Raw genomic sequence first — 14,104 nt, 5'->3', positions numbered from 1 at the left:
ATCTGTGACGCATCAGCGGGTCCACGGGATCTGTGACGCATCAGCGGGTCCACGGGATCTGTGACGCATCAGCGGGTCCACGGGATCTGTGGAGCGGACGGCTACCAACGGGGGTTTCACACAGGAGATTCACTTTCAGATATAATCATCTTTATCCTAATTAAAAGTGAACAAACTTTCCCTCTGGGTTCAATCTGAATCCATTTAATCACAAATAAATCATATATATGTTTAAACATTCTTCCTCATGTGGGTTAGACTAAAAGAGGATAACACATGTATACGTTTGCTTATATTTGGGTAAAATCCAACATAAAAACACTCTGGGGTCGAAAGTGAGAAAACTGAAATTCAACATTGAATTTATTGATAAAACATTAAACATTTAATTGAAAAAAGAACTTGCAGGGTTTCTGTTTTTCTACAGTTTGCTGTTAGGGATTCTGTTCTTTCTTCTCGTTTCCTTACATTTATTTGATTATATTTAAAACAAATGAATGTCTTGAATGAATCGGGTGTCATTGACCCGGATTAGTTAGTAATAAATACGTTAATTGATGTAATTATTGAACATTTTGAGACAGTTTTATAATCCATAAGGCCAACATATTTACAGCACTAATACTATAATGTTTTTACACAGAGCCGTGCACTATTTTGTTAATTGAAGTCTGCACCAAAGATCCCAATACCTTTATAATAAAGAGCGATTTTAGAGAGCCAAACAGAGAGGAGGAGGAAGTCGTGGCTGAAGACTGAAACCACTTCCTCTGATTGATACTGGGAATATTGCTCCACAACACTTTAATACACATCTCAGTTATTACTTTCAGGGATGTTAGGGTGCCTGGACTCTAGATAACTAATACATACATCTCTATGGATATTCTGGATATGATACGCTGCAGCTGTGATTTCAACACTGAGTGAGTCTCACCTCCACCGCCTCTCTTCTGATTGTGTTAATGCAGCTGCTTGAAGCTAAACCTCACCACAAAATGATCATTTATACATCAGTTACTCCCCGTGTGTATCTCAACTCTGGAAGAAAACGAATGTCTCCGTAGCAAACGATCCAAAGAAAAGGGAAAAGTCCTGATGAATGGGGTAACCTTTGATACTGGAAAGCTGCCTCATAACCCAGCACCTCCTGAATAATACTCGTATCTCCTGTCGAATCTGGCGGGTTTTACATATGTTTAGGAACTTTATATTTAAATTCTGAGAAATTGAATAAACACCCACAATAAGGCCTGTCTATCATGTCACATGGCACCCAACGTGGGGATAAAATAAATCCCCCAAGAAGGGAAATGTCACTGTGACCCTGAAAGCAGTAGATGTTAATAATTAGGACAGGAAGAGAATGTGAGGCTGTGAAAGAAAACGGTTTGCTACCCTGGCTCCTAAATGGTGGAATGAGCTCCGGACAGAGACCAGGGCGGACACAAAAATTTTTAAAAAGTGAATGTAGGCCTTGTTTCTGATTCACCAGCACTTGCCTATGACTCGCTGGAGGTGAATATATCTGCACTTTCCTTGTTGTTCGGAGTTTGATTCTTTATGGGTTTTGCACTTACTGTAAGTGGCTCTGGGTGAAAGCGTCAGCTTGATGATGGGTAAGAACAGGACTGCATCCACTGCTCCGGTTTCTCGTTGATCTGTCAGTGGGGTTTTTTCTCAACGACAGTAAAACGGGGGAGTAACTGATGGATAAATGGTCATATCTGATTGTGGATTAATCCTTTATATTCAAATGTGAGTGTTGCTAGTGAGCCTCCTCTGGGGGGGCGTCAGCTGATGGCCCCCTAGAGGTGAGGGAGGGGAGGAGGGTGGTGCTGTTCCCTGGGGGGGTGGTGCTGTCACCAGGGGGGGCGTCGGGCAGCAGGGTGGTGCTGTTCCCAGGGGGGGCGTCGGGGAGCAGGGTGGTGCTGTTACCCGGGGGGGAATCGGGCAGCAGGGTGGTGCTGTTCCCTGGTGGGGCGTCGGGCAGCAGGCTGGTGCTGTTCCCTGGGGGGGCGTCGGGCAGCAGGCTGGTGCTGTTCCCTGGGGGGGCGTCGGGCAGCAGGGTGGTGCTGTTCCCTGGGGGGGCGTCGGGCAGCAGGGTGGTGCTGTTCCCTGGGGGGTTGGAAGTGTTCCGTGGGGGAATGGTGGTTGGATCCTGCAGGATGAAGGTGGAGGGGCCGCTGGACGAAGGACTGGCTTCAGATTGGGGGAGGGCAGAGGGGTCGGAGGAGTTGGACTCTGAGGACAGGTTGGAGGCGGGGTTTAGGACGGGGGAGTCGGAGAGTGTGTGTGGGAGGACGGGGGAGTCGGAGAATGTGTGTGTGAGGGGGGGGGAGGCGGGGACTGTGGGGGAGGGGGAAGGGGTCGGCCCGGGGGTGTGAGGGGGGGTCGGCTGCTGAGGATCCGAGCAAACTACATCCCCCTCGGACACGTACCACACCTCGTTGTGCCTGTTCAACAGCTTCAAGGGACTACACACACACACACACACACACACACACACACACACACACACACACACACACACACACACACACACACACACACACACACACACACACACACACACACACACACACACACACACACACACACACACACACACACACACACACACACACACACACACACACACACACACACACACACACACACACACACACACACACACACACACACACACACACACACACACACCACACACACACACACACACACACACACACACACACACACACACACACACACACACACACACACACACACACACACACACACACACACACACACACACACACACACACACACACAGGAAAAAAAAAAGTTTCAAAGTTGAGAAATTCCCGAAACAATACAAAGTCATAAAAGCCCTTTCTCATACGCCTCTGTCTCTATTTAGTGTAAATATTGTCTTTATTTTAAAAATGTTACGCTAGTTTGTATAATAAAGCTATTTTTTGCAATACATTTTTTTTTTAATAATGTTCTTCTGGTATCTGTATGTACCATTTATACAAAAGCAAATTCCCCGTATGTGTAAACCTACTTGGTGATGATAAGGATTATGATTGTGATGATGAAGTGTTTACCTGTCGTACCCCACTCCGTAGTGGTAGCTGCGGTTGTACGAGGCGCCCACCCTGCCCAGCTCTTTGGTCAGGAGGTGGGCGTGAAGCCGGGAGGTGACGGACAGCATCCAGCCCCCGTACCCCCGCACATACACATCCATCTCCGGCATCTCTGTGAAGTACAGCTACACACACACACACACACACACACACACACACACACACACACACACACACACACACACACACCACACACACACACACACACACACACACACACACACACACACACACACACACACACCACACACACACACACACACACACACACACACACACACACACACACACACACACACACACACATACACACACACACACACACACACACACACACACACACACACACACACACACACACACACACCAGCATCTAGGCGTCACAGAAGACAACATGCTGCTCCACATACTCTCCACATGTGAACATCACCACCACTAAGCTAAAGGAGGCTAATGTTGGGCTATAAAGGAACTACAGCACGGTCACATGACTTCACGTCACCACCGCTAAGCTAAAGGAGGCTAATGTTGTGCTATAAAGGAGATACAGCACGGTCACATGACTTCACGTCACCACAGCTAAGCTGAAGGCGGCTAATGTTGGGCTATACAGGAACTACAGCACGGTCACATGACTTCACGTCACCACCGCTAAGCTGAAGGCGGCTAATGTTGGGCTATAAAGGAACTACAGCATAGTCATATGACTTCACGTCACCACCGCTAAGCTGAAGGCGGCTAATGTTGGGCTATAGAGGAGCTACAGCACGGTCACATGACTTAACGTCACCACCGCTAAGCTAAAGGAGGCTAATGTTGGGCTATAAAGGAACTACAGCAGGGTCACATGACTTCACGTCACCACTGCTAAGCTAAAGGTTGCTAATGTTGAGCTATAAAGGAAATACAGCATGGTCACATGACTTCACGTCACCACCGCTAAGCTAAAGGTTGCTAATGTTGGGCTATCGAGAAACTACAGCACGGTCACATGACTTCACGTCACCACCGCTAAGCTAAAGGAGGCTAATGTTGGGCTATAGAGGAACTACAGCACGGTCACATGACTTCATGTCACCACCGCTAAGCTAAAGGTGGCTAATGTTGGGCTATAAAGCAACTACAGCACGGTCACATGACTTCACGTCACCACCGCTAAGCTAAAGGTGGCTAATGTTGAGCTATAAAGGAACTATAGCACGGTCACATGACTTCACGTCACCACCGCTAAGCTGAAGGCGGCTAATGTTGGGCTTTTAAAGGAGCTACAGCACGGTCACATGACTTCACATCACCACCGCTAAGCTAAAGGAGGCTAATGTTGGGCTATAAAGGAACTGCAGCACGGTCACATGACTTCACGTCACCACTGCTAAGCTAAAGGTGGCTAATGTTGGGCTATAGTGGAACTACAGCACGGTCACATGACTTCACGTCACCACCGCTAAGCTAAAGGAGGCTAATGTTGGGCTATAGAGGAACTACAGCACGGTCACGTGACTTCATGTCACCACCGCTAAGCTAAAGGAGGCTAATGTTGGGCTATAGTGGAACTACAGCACGGTCACATGACTTCATGTCACCACCGCTAAGCTAAAGGTGGCTAATGTTGGGCTATAAAGGAACTACAGCACGTCACATGACTTCACGTCACCACCGCTAAGCTAAAGGTGGCTAATGTTGGGCTATAAAGGAACTACAGCACGGTCACATGACTTCACGTCACCACCGCTAAGCTGAAGGCGGCTAATTTTGGGCTATAGAGGAACTACAGCACGGTCACATGACTTCATGTCACCACCGCTAAGCTAAAGGTGGCTAATGTTGGGCTATAAAGGAACTACAGCATGGTCACATGACTTCACCACCGCTAAGCTAAAGGAGGCTAATGTTGGGCTATAGAGGGACTACAGCACGGTCACATGACTTCACGTCACCACCGCTAAGCTAAAGGCGGCTAATGTTGGGCTATAAAGGAGATACAGCACGGTCACATGACTTCACGTCACCACCGCTAAGCTAAAGGTGGCTAATGTTGGGCTATAAAGGAGATACAGCACGGTCACATGACTTCACATCACCACCGCTAAGCTAAAGGAGGCTAATGTTGGGCTATAGAGGAACTACAGCACGGTCACATGACTTCATGTCACCACCGCTAAGCTAAAGGTGGCTAATGTTGGGCTATAAAGCAACTACAGCACGGTCACATGACTTCACGTCACCACCGCTAAGCTGAAGGCGGCTAATGTTGGGCTTTTAAAGGAGCTACAGCACGGTCACATGACTTCACGTCACCACCGCTAAGCTAAAGGAGGCTAATGTTGGGCTATAAAGGAACTACAGCACGGTCACATGACTTCACGTCACCACCGCTAAGCTAAAGGAGGCTAATGTTGGGCTATAGAGGAACTACAGCATGGTCACATGACTTCACCACTGCTAAGCTAAAGGAGGCTAATGTTGGGCTATAGAGGAACTACAGCACGGTCACATGACTTCATGCTCCCCCTCGGCCAGATCATCCGACATCATGGACTCAACTTCCACTGCTACGCTGATGATACCCAATTGTATCTCAGCACCACTCCATCCTCCCAGCTCCCCCCTCAGTCTCTCATCAACTGCCTGCATGACATCAAAGCATGGATGTCATGCAACTATCTGAAACTAAACAGCATGAAAACAGAGCTCATGGTTGTGGCACCCAAGGCCCTGCTCCAGAAGGTTGGTGACTTCGTCCTTGAGGTTGACGGCTGCTCCATCTCCCCATCTCCTGAAGCCCGCAACCTGGGTGTCATCCTCGACTCCACCCTTTCCTTCCATTCCCACGTCAAATCTGTGACCAAATCGGCCTTTTATCACCTGAGGAACATTGCCAGACTCCGACCGTCACTCTCGGAGTCGGTTGCCGAAACCCTAGTCCATGCATTTGTCACCACCCGCTTGGACTACTGCAATGGTGTCCTGTTCGGGGTTCCCAACAAAACCCTGGACAGGCTCCAGTATGTCCAAAACTGTGCTGCTAGGGTACTCACGCACACAAAACCGTGGCAGCACATCACTCCCACCCTCATCCACCTACACTGGTTGCCGGTCAAGTCCCGCATATCCTACAAAATCCTCCTCCTTACCTACAAATCCCTCCATGCCCTTGCCCCCCAGTACCTATCGGACATCCTTCACCCACATGCCCCACCCCGGAACCTGCGGTCCTCAGACTCTGGCCTGCTTACCACCCCCCGCACCAAACTGCGAACCTACGGGGACAGAGCCTTCAGTGTGGCAGCCCCCACCCTCTGGAACGCTCTCCCTGCGGAGATACGCAACATCCCCACACTTGAAGCCTTCAAAAGGGCCCTCAAGTCCCATCTGTTTGCCAAGGCTTTCGGCCCCTAAATCGATCTGTTGTTCTGTTTGTCTGTCTTTTGTTTTGTTATGTTTGTCTTTGCACTATTACTTGTGAAGCGACCTTGGGTCCCCTGAAAGGCGCTATAGAAATCGAAGCTATTATCATTATTTATTATTATGTCACCACCGCTAAGCTAAAGGTGGCTAATGTTGGGCTATAGTGGAACTACAGCACGGTCACATGACTTCATGTCACCACCACTAAGCTAAAGGAGGCTAATGTTGGGCTATAGTGGAACTACAGCACGGTCACATGACTTCATGTCACCACCGCTAAGCTAAAGGTGGCTAATGTTGGGCTATAAAGGAACTACAGCACGTCACATGACTTCACGTCACCACCGCTAAGCTAAAGGTGGCTAATGTTGGGCTATAAAGGAACTACAGCACGGTCACATGACTTCACCACCGCTAAGCTAAAGGAGGCTAATGTTGGGCTATAGAGGGACTACAGCACGGTCACATGACTTCACGTCACCACCGCTAAGCTAAAGGCGGCTAATGTTGGGCTATAAAGGAGATACAGCACGGTCACATGACTTCACGTCACCACCGCTAAGCTAAAGGTGGCTAATGTTGGGCTATAAAGGAGATACAGCAAGGTCACATGACTTCACCACCGCTAAGCTAAAGGAGGCTAATGTTGGGCTATAGAGGGACTACAGCACGGTCACATGACTTCACGTCACCACCGCTAAGCTAAAGGCGGCTAATGTTGGGCTATAAAGGAACTACAGCACGGTCACATGACTTCACGTCACCACCGCTAAGCTAAAGGCGGCTAATGTTGGGCTATAAAGGAACTACAGCACGGTCACATGACTTCACATCACCACCGCTAAGCTAAAGGTGGCTAATGTTGGGCTAAAAAGGAACTACAGCACGGTCGCATGACTTCACGTCACCACCGCTAAGCTAAAGGTGGCTAATGTTGGGCTATAAAGGAACTACAGCACGGTCACATGACTTCACGTCACCACTGCTAAGCTAAAGGTGGCTAATGTTGGACTATAAAGGAACTACAGCACGGTCACATGACTTCACGTCACCACCGCTACGCTGAAGGCGGCTAATGTTGGGCTATAAAGGAGATACAGCACGGTCACATGACTTCACGTCACCACCGCTAAGCTAAAGGTGGCTAATGTTGGGCTATAACGGAACTACAGCACGGTCACATGACTTCACGTCACCACCGCTAAGCTGAAGGCGGCTAATGTTGGACTATAAAGGAGCTACAGCACGGTCACATGACTTCACGTCACCACCACTAAGCTGAAGGCGGCTAATGTTGGACTATAAAGGAGCTACAGCACGGTCACATGACTTAACGTCACCACCGCTAAGCTAAAGGCGGCTAATGTTGGGCTATAAAGGAACTACAGCACGGTCACATGACTTCACATCACCACCGCTAAGCTAAAGGTGGCTAATGTTGGGCTAAAAGGAACTACAGCACGGTCGCATGACTTCACGTCACCACCGCTAAGCTAAAGGTGGCTAATGTTGGGCTATAAAGGAACTACAGCACGGTCACATGACTTCACGTCACCACTGCTAAGCTAAAGGTGGCTAATGTTGGACTATAAAGGAACTACAGCACGGTACATGACTTCACGTCACCACCGCTAAGCTAAAGGCGGCTAATGTTGGGCTATAAAGGAACTACAGCACGGTCACATGACTTCACATCACCACCGCTAAGCTAAAGGTGGCTAATGTTGGGCTAAAAAGGAACTACAGCACGGTCGCATGACTTCACGTCACCACCGCTAAGCTAAAGGTGGCTAATGTTGGGCTATAAAGGAACTACAGCACGGTCACATGACTTCACGTCACCACTGCTAAGCTAAAGGTGGCTAATGTTGGACTATAAAGGAACTACAGCACGGTCACATGACTTCACGTCACCACCGCTTAGCTAAAGGTGGCTAATGTTGGGCTATAACGGAACTACAGCACGGTCACATGACTTCACGTCACCACCGCTAAGTTGAAGGCGGCTAATGTTGGACTATAAAGGAGCTACAGCACGGTCACATGACTTCACGTCACCACCACTAAGCTGAAGGCGGCTAATGTTGGACTATAAAGGAGCTACAGCACGGTCACATGACTTCACGTCACCACCGCTAAGCTGAAGGCGGCTAATGTTGGGCTATAAAGGAGCTACAAGTGAGGAAATGCTGACTCATGTCAGGATTTAGGACTCATTCCTGCACATCTCTATACGTTTGAGTGTCTGAATGTCTGAACCTTGTCATTGGTTGGCGCCGGCGGCTCTTCCTGATAGGCTGCCGGCAGCGGGAAGCTGAGGGTGTAGACGGCTGGTTCCCACATCCTGGTATCCTCCGGGATCTTCACCAGGACGGGGGCGGTCATCTCCATCTGGACTCCTGAGGACACACACACAGAAACACTGAACACACACACAGAAAAACACTGAACACAGAAACACTGAACACACTCCGAGAGACTGAACACACACACATCAAAACCCTGAACACACACAGCAACACTGAACACATGTAACACTACAGGATTTAAGAGGGTGTACTGCAGGTGAAAACTTTAACTTGAACTCTGACTTCTTTCAGAAAGGTTGATGTTTTTCAGAATTCTGACTTTTTATTTGTATTCTGACTTTTTTCTTAAAAAAATTACTTTTTATTAAAATTATGACTTTTTTAATACAATTTCGGACTTTTTCCTCAAAATTCTAACTTTTATAAAAATATGGACTCAAACTTCTCAAATTTTTCAGAATTCTGATTATTTTCAAAAGTCTGACTTTCCCCCAGAATTCTGAGATCAAACACAGAATTATGAAACATTTGTTGATCCAGGCTCATATTCCTGACATTCCAGTCAAAGGTTTTTACCTTTATATACAGTCTATGGGTTTTACATGTTTTTGAACTACAGTCTGTTGGAGTGGGTCTGCTGGTCTCACCCCCCACGTTGGCCCCGGTGATGAACTGGAAGAGTCTCCTGAAGGCCATCGCTGCTCCCACTCCCATGAAATACGCCTCTGCATCTGTGGACACCCAGCGGGTCGGACTGTAGTGTCGCACCTGGACACACACACACATTGCGCATTACAATATGTAAAAATGAATAGCCATACGTTTTATTTATTCAACTTCATTGTCAGTACAGGTACTAGTAACGAAACAGTTTCTCTGCATTTGACCCATCATAATGTTCGGAGCAGTGGGCTGCCATTATGATTATATTTAGTTGAGTCGTGTTCTTGCATTACACACACACACACACACACACACACACACACACACACACACACACACCACACACACACACACAACACACACACACACACACACACACACACACACACACACACATCACACACACACACACCACACCACACACACACACACACACACACACACACACACACCCACACACACACCACACACACACACACACACACACACACACACACACACACACACACACACACACACACACACACACACACACACACACACACACACACACACACACTCATATTCGTCTGTCTTGCAGACCAGCTGATACTCCAGGCACTCCTTGGACTCGGTGCAGAAGCTTCTGTTGCTGCTCGGTCTGCAACAGAGACAGATATCAACGTCTTTCTTGATGACTGAGCAAGGTTTGTACTTGCACCGTCAAATCTCAGGTATCTGGTCGCAGGTTGAAATGTAAAGACACCAATCCAAAATGGGGTTTGCCCATCACTGTTTCATAATGGAACACATGGGCCTGATTGATAAATCATCCAGAATGTCCCTGAACTCTCTCAATGGAGGTTCCTCATACGATAGTATCGTATGGTGGGGAGCCTGGTGATTCCCACCCCTACAAACTAAATAACTGAACTACCTGATCACTACGCAGAATGAAATGCAGTTAAGGTCAAGGTACCTCCTCCTCTGTCTGGTGCGTGGTTAGTGTGTTTACACCGTGGTTTCTGTACTGAATGTTCCTGAAGGGATCAACTTACCCGACGTTTCCTTCAGCCGCGACGGCGAGCGTCAGAAACGCAAAAACTGAGACGAAGGCCCTGAGGAGGAAAGGAGGAAGAATCATCTTAAAATACTGACGTACTACAGTGCTGGGATAACTTGGGTTACTTTGTACTTCTACTGTTCTCTTTAAAGCAGTTCATCTACTTAATAACTTGGCCCATCCATCATGCATTCATCATTTATCCAAAACATACAAAACCTTACTAACTTTGTCTATTTGTATTTATATATATTTCAAAATGTTGACTTTTTCTCTAAAGTCTTTGTTTTCTCTAAATTCTGACTTAATAAAGAAAAAGAAAGAAAATTGTAGACAAGAGGCAAAAGTACGACTAATATAAAAACTGGTAAAAAACAATATTTACACGAAATATAATAAATACACAACAAAAAAGTTGAGTCCAAATATGAATATGAGTTTAAATTGAACAGAGGTCGCGTTGAACGGAAACATGACAAATATTCAGACGGCAGGATTTACAGAATTAAAATGAACTCAACACTTTATTATGTGTTTAATAATAACACCTGACTGACCTCCACAGACACACTCCCACTCCCCCGCCACCCCCCCTCCCACCCGACTGACCTCCACAGACACACTCCCACTCCCCCGCCCCCCCCCCTCCCCCCGACTGACCTCCACAGACCACACTCCCACTCCCCCGCCACCCCCCCTCCCACCCGACCTGACCTCCACAGACACACTCCCAACTCCCCCGCCACCCCCCTCCCACCCGACTGACCTCCACAGACACACTCCCACTCCCCCGCCACCCCCCCTCCCACCCGACTGACCTCCACAGACACACTCCCACTCCCCCGCCACCCCCCCTCCCACCCGACTGACCTCCACAGACACACTCCCACTCCCCCGCCACCCCCCCCTCCACCCGACTGACCTCCACAGACACCACTCCCACGCCACCCCCCCTCCCACCCGACTGACCTCCACAGACACACTCCCACGCCACCCCCCTTCCCACCACCTGACCTCCCACAGACACACTCCCACGCCACCCCCCTCCCCCCCTCCCACCCGACTGACCTCCACAGACACATTCCCACTCCCCGCCACCCCCCCCCCCCCCCACCCCCCCCCCCCCCCCCCCCCCCCCCCCCCCCCCCCCCCCCCCTGACCTCCACAGACACACTCCCACTCCCCCCCCCACCTGACTGACCTCCTCCACAGACACACTCCCACTCGCTCCCTCCGCTCTGCCAACCTCCCCCCCCACCCGGACCAACCTCAAGTCCTGGGGCGGCAGAGCCTTCTCCGTTGCTGCACCCACCCTCTGGAGCTCACTCCCCCAATCCATCAGAGACTCCTCCGCCCTCACCGCATTCCAAACATCACTCTAAACCCACCTGGCCCCCCCCCACCCCCTCAGAATGACTAACACACTCAAATGAAATAGATTCAGACGAGGTGTTGAACTGACATGTGAATAATATTCAGAGGGCGGTTCAGGATTAACATGAACTCTAACTTTATTAGGTTTTAAATAACATATTTTTAAAAAATGGAAGAAAAAAAACAATACATTAAAAATATTAAATTCTAATAATAAAGGACACATAAATAAAAACAACCATAGTCTGAAGGATTATGGAATGTGTCAGAATACAGCCGGAAAGCATCAGCGCTGCAGTCTGAGTGGCGCCGCAGGAGACGGGACAGAGACTGCTGCATCATCCGCTCACTGGCTGCATCAAAGGCGTTTGGAGGTCAAACACAAACTGACTCATCAGAACCTCCAACAACCCAACATCTACACACTATGCAAGGTCTGAGTATTTAGGGCATTCAGCCGCTCAGCCCTGCAGCTCTCTTTAAATATGCAGCTTCGCATGACGCTGCAGAAAGAAAGAAACCTCTCCCTTTCTGACGGTAGAGATACACAACGACTGGAGACAAGGAAAGAGCTGCTACTCACATCGTGCTGGTCCACCTGCAGGGAGGAGAGAGGAGGAGAGACTGCAGTCTGCTGCACTCTGACTGCAGAGAGGAGGGGGGGGGGGAGGGGCTGATCACCGGACACACGATCACCTTCAGCTGCAGCAGGAAGTCTGCCGTCATCAGGAGACTTTAAAGAGTCCCTGTTCCTCCCCAGTAGTTCTGTGTTAGTGCATGTTAATGGTCTGCAAACACTACAATCCCCACGTTCCTCCAGAGGGACTTTGGGATATTTCTCTTCTATAACATGTCTTCGTTCAGGCTTATGTAAATAAACCTCTGACATATGACTGTCCTTTATTTTAATCGAACCTGTTATGCTCTTAACTTGTTTAATATTACCATATTTAATTCAAGATGCTCCTCAGATCACTTTGTATCTCCTCCTCGTAGCCGTGTGAAGCACCTTGAGATGATGTTTTTAAAGTGTAAACGAAATTGATTATTATAAATCCACATCTAGAGTTTATCTCGCTGACAAACTCCAACAGTTACCGTTACATGGGGTGTTGGGTTTTAAGTCATTCTTGATATTTGGTATACAAAAAAGCTAGTTTAAGATGTTTCTATAGTATTGCAAAAACTCTTCATTTACTTAAAGGTGGGGTAGGTAAGAATGGAGAAACCAGCTCGAGTGCGCTAGAATATGAAAATACGCAGCCCCTCCTCCAACACACGATGCAAGGCTGACAGGCAGGTAGGCCATCCAGTTACTTTAGCCGGCTCAGATGATTGGTAGGGGTGTTGAAAATAATCGTTTCACAAACACCACAGCATTTCACAAAACACCACAGCATTTCACATTGGACGGAAAGGGTATTCCTTTAGGGAGAATACTTCTTGTTTGTGATTGGACAGAGCCAGACAGAGAAGCACTGCTGTGATTGGTTGTTTTTGCTGCCAGTCAAGAAATGACGCTTCGTGATTGGTCAACACCCGACAGCGAAATATGTCCCAACACATCAGCGGTTTGCACACACTCAGAGCCTACAGCTCCTCATATCTGTTCAGAAACTGGACAAAAGTTCAACATATAAAAAACACAGACTGTCGTCATGGTGAATACAGTCGCTGCGTTATTTGTGTCTGTATGACGTTGTTGTGAGTGTGGACGGAGCAGCTATAGGTTAGTTTAGCCTGATGGATCCGATTCCGATAGGATTTACATGGAGATACGGCCCGCCCCCTCTCCAGCATGTTGTTTGAATGACCGGAGTAAACACAGAATTAATGCTTTATTAATTCATGGTTTTTAAGGGGCTTATCTCCATGTAAATACTATGGTAGACCACCCAATATTCGCATCGCTCTATATCGCTCGAGTTCCACCGCGGCTGTCAGCTGTGTTTGGTCCTGTCATTCAAACAAGAGGCGCTGAGAGGGGGCGGGGCGTATCTCCATGTAAATCCTATGGGAGATACCAACTACAACAAAATGAACATATTTGACCGTGATTTAATTGTAATACACGTTTCAAAGTGATGCCGAAGTAACTACATACTGATAAAGGTTAGTAAAAACCCTAAATTAACGCTTTGACAAGTCTGCAGACAGACGGCAGGCGAAAAGCT

The 14,104-nt window shown here is 48.2% G+C and overlaps 1 protein-coding gene across 1 annotated transcript; it reads right to left on the bottom strand.

Annotated features, from left to right (window-relative positions):
- Window positions 1-336: 336 nt before the first annotated feature.
- soul5l (heme-binding protein soul5, like) lies at window positions 337-12,671 on the bottom strand. The gene is made up of 7 exons (XM_034220444.1): window positions 12,514-12,671; window positions 10,552-10,611; window positions 10,075-10,154; window positions 9,499-9,621; window positions 8,802-8,941; window positions 3,096-3,259; window positions 337-2,477 (listed from the first exon to the last, which is right to left on the bottom strand). Exons 1-7 carry the CDS (start codon window positions 12,654-12,656, stop codon window positions 1,769-1,771), a joined length of 1,419 nt encoding a protein of 472 aa, XP_034076335.1. The 5' UTR covers window positions 12,657-12,671; the 3' UTR covers window positions 337-1,768.
- Between the last annotated feature and the right edge of the window lie 1,433 nt (window positions 12,672-14,104).

This window comes from Gymnodraco acuticeps, unplaced genomic scaffold (genome assembly GCF_902827175.1).
Source record: "Gymnodraco acuticeps unplaced genomic scaffold, fGymAcu1.1, whole genome shotgun sequence".
Taxonomy (NCBI): domain Eukaryota; kingdom Metazoa; phylum Chordata; class Actinopteri; order Perciformes; family Bathydraconidae; genus Gymnodraco; species Gymnodraco acuticeps.
Note: the sequence above shows the minus strand (reverse complement) of the source record. Positions and strands in the feature narration are given on the sequence as shown.

Excerpts from the sequence above, each read along its gene's own strand:
- soul5l (XM_034220444.1), bottom strand. The coding sequence starts at position 12,656 with ATGACGGCAGACTTCCTGCTGCAGCTGAAGGTGATCGTGTGTCCGGTG. Across the intron at positions 10,155-10,551 it reads GCGGCTGAAGGAAACGTCGG|ACCGAGCAGCAACAGAAGCT; the intron begins GTAAGTTGATCC and ends TCTCTGTTGCAG. Across the intron at positions 3,260-8,801 it reads CGGCGCCAACCAATGACAAG|CTGTACTTCACAGAGATGCC; the intron begins GTTCAGACATTC and ends GTGTGTGTGTAG.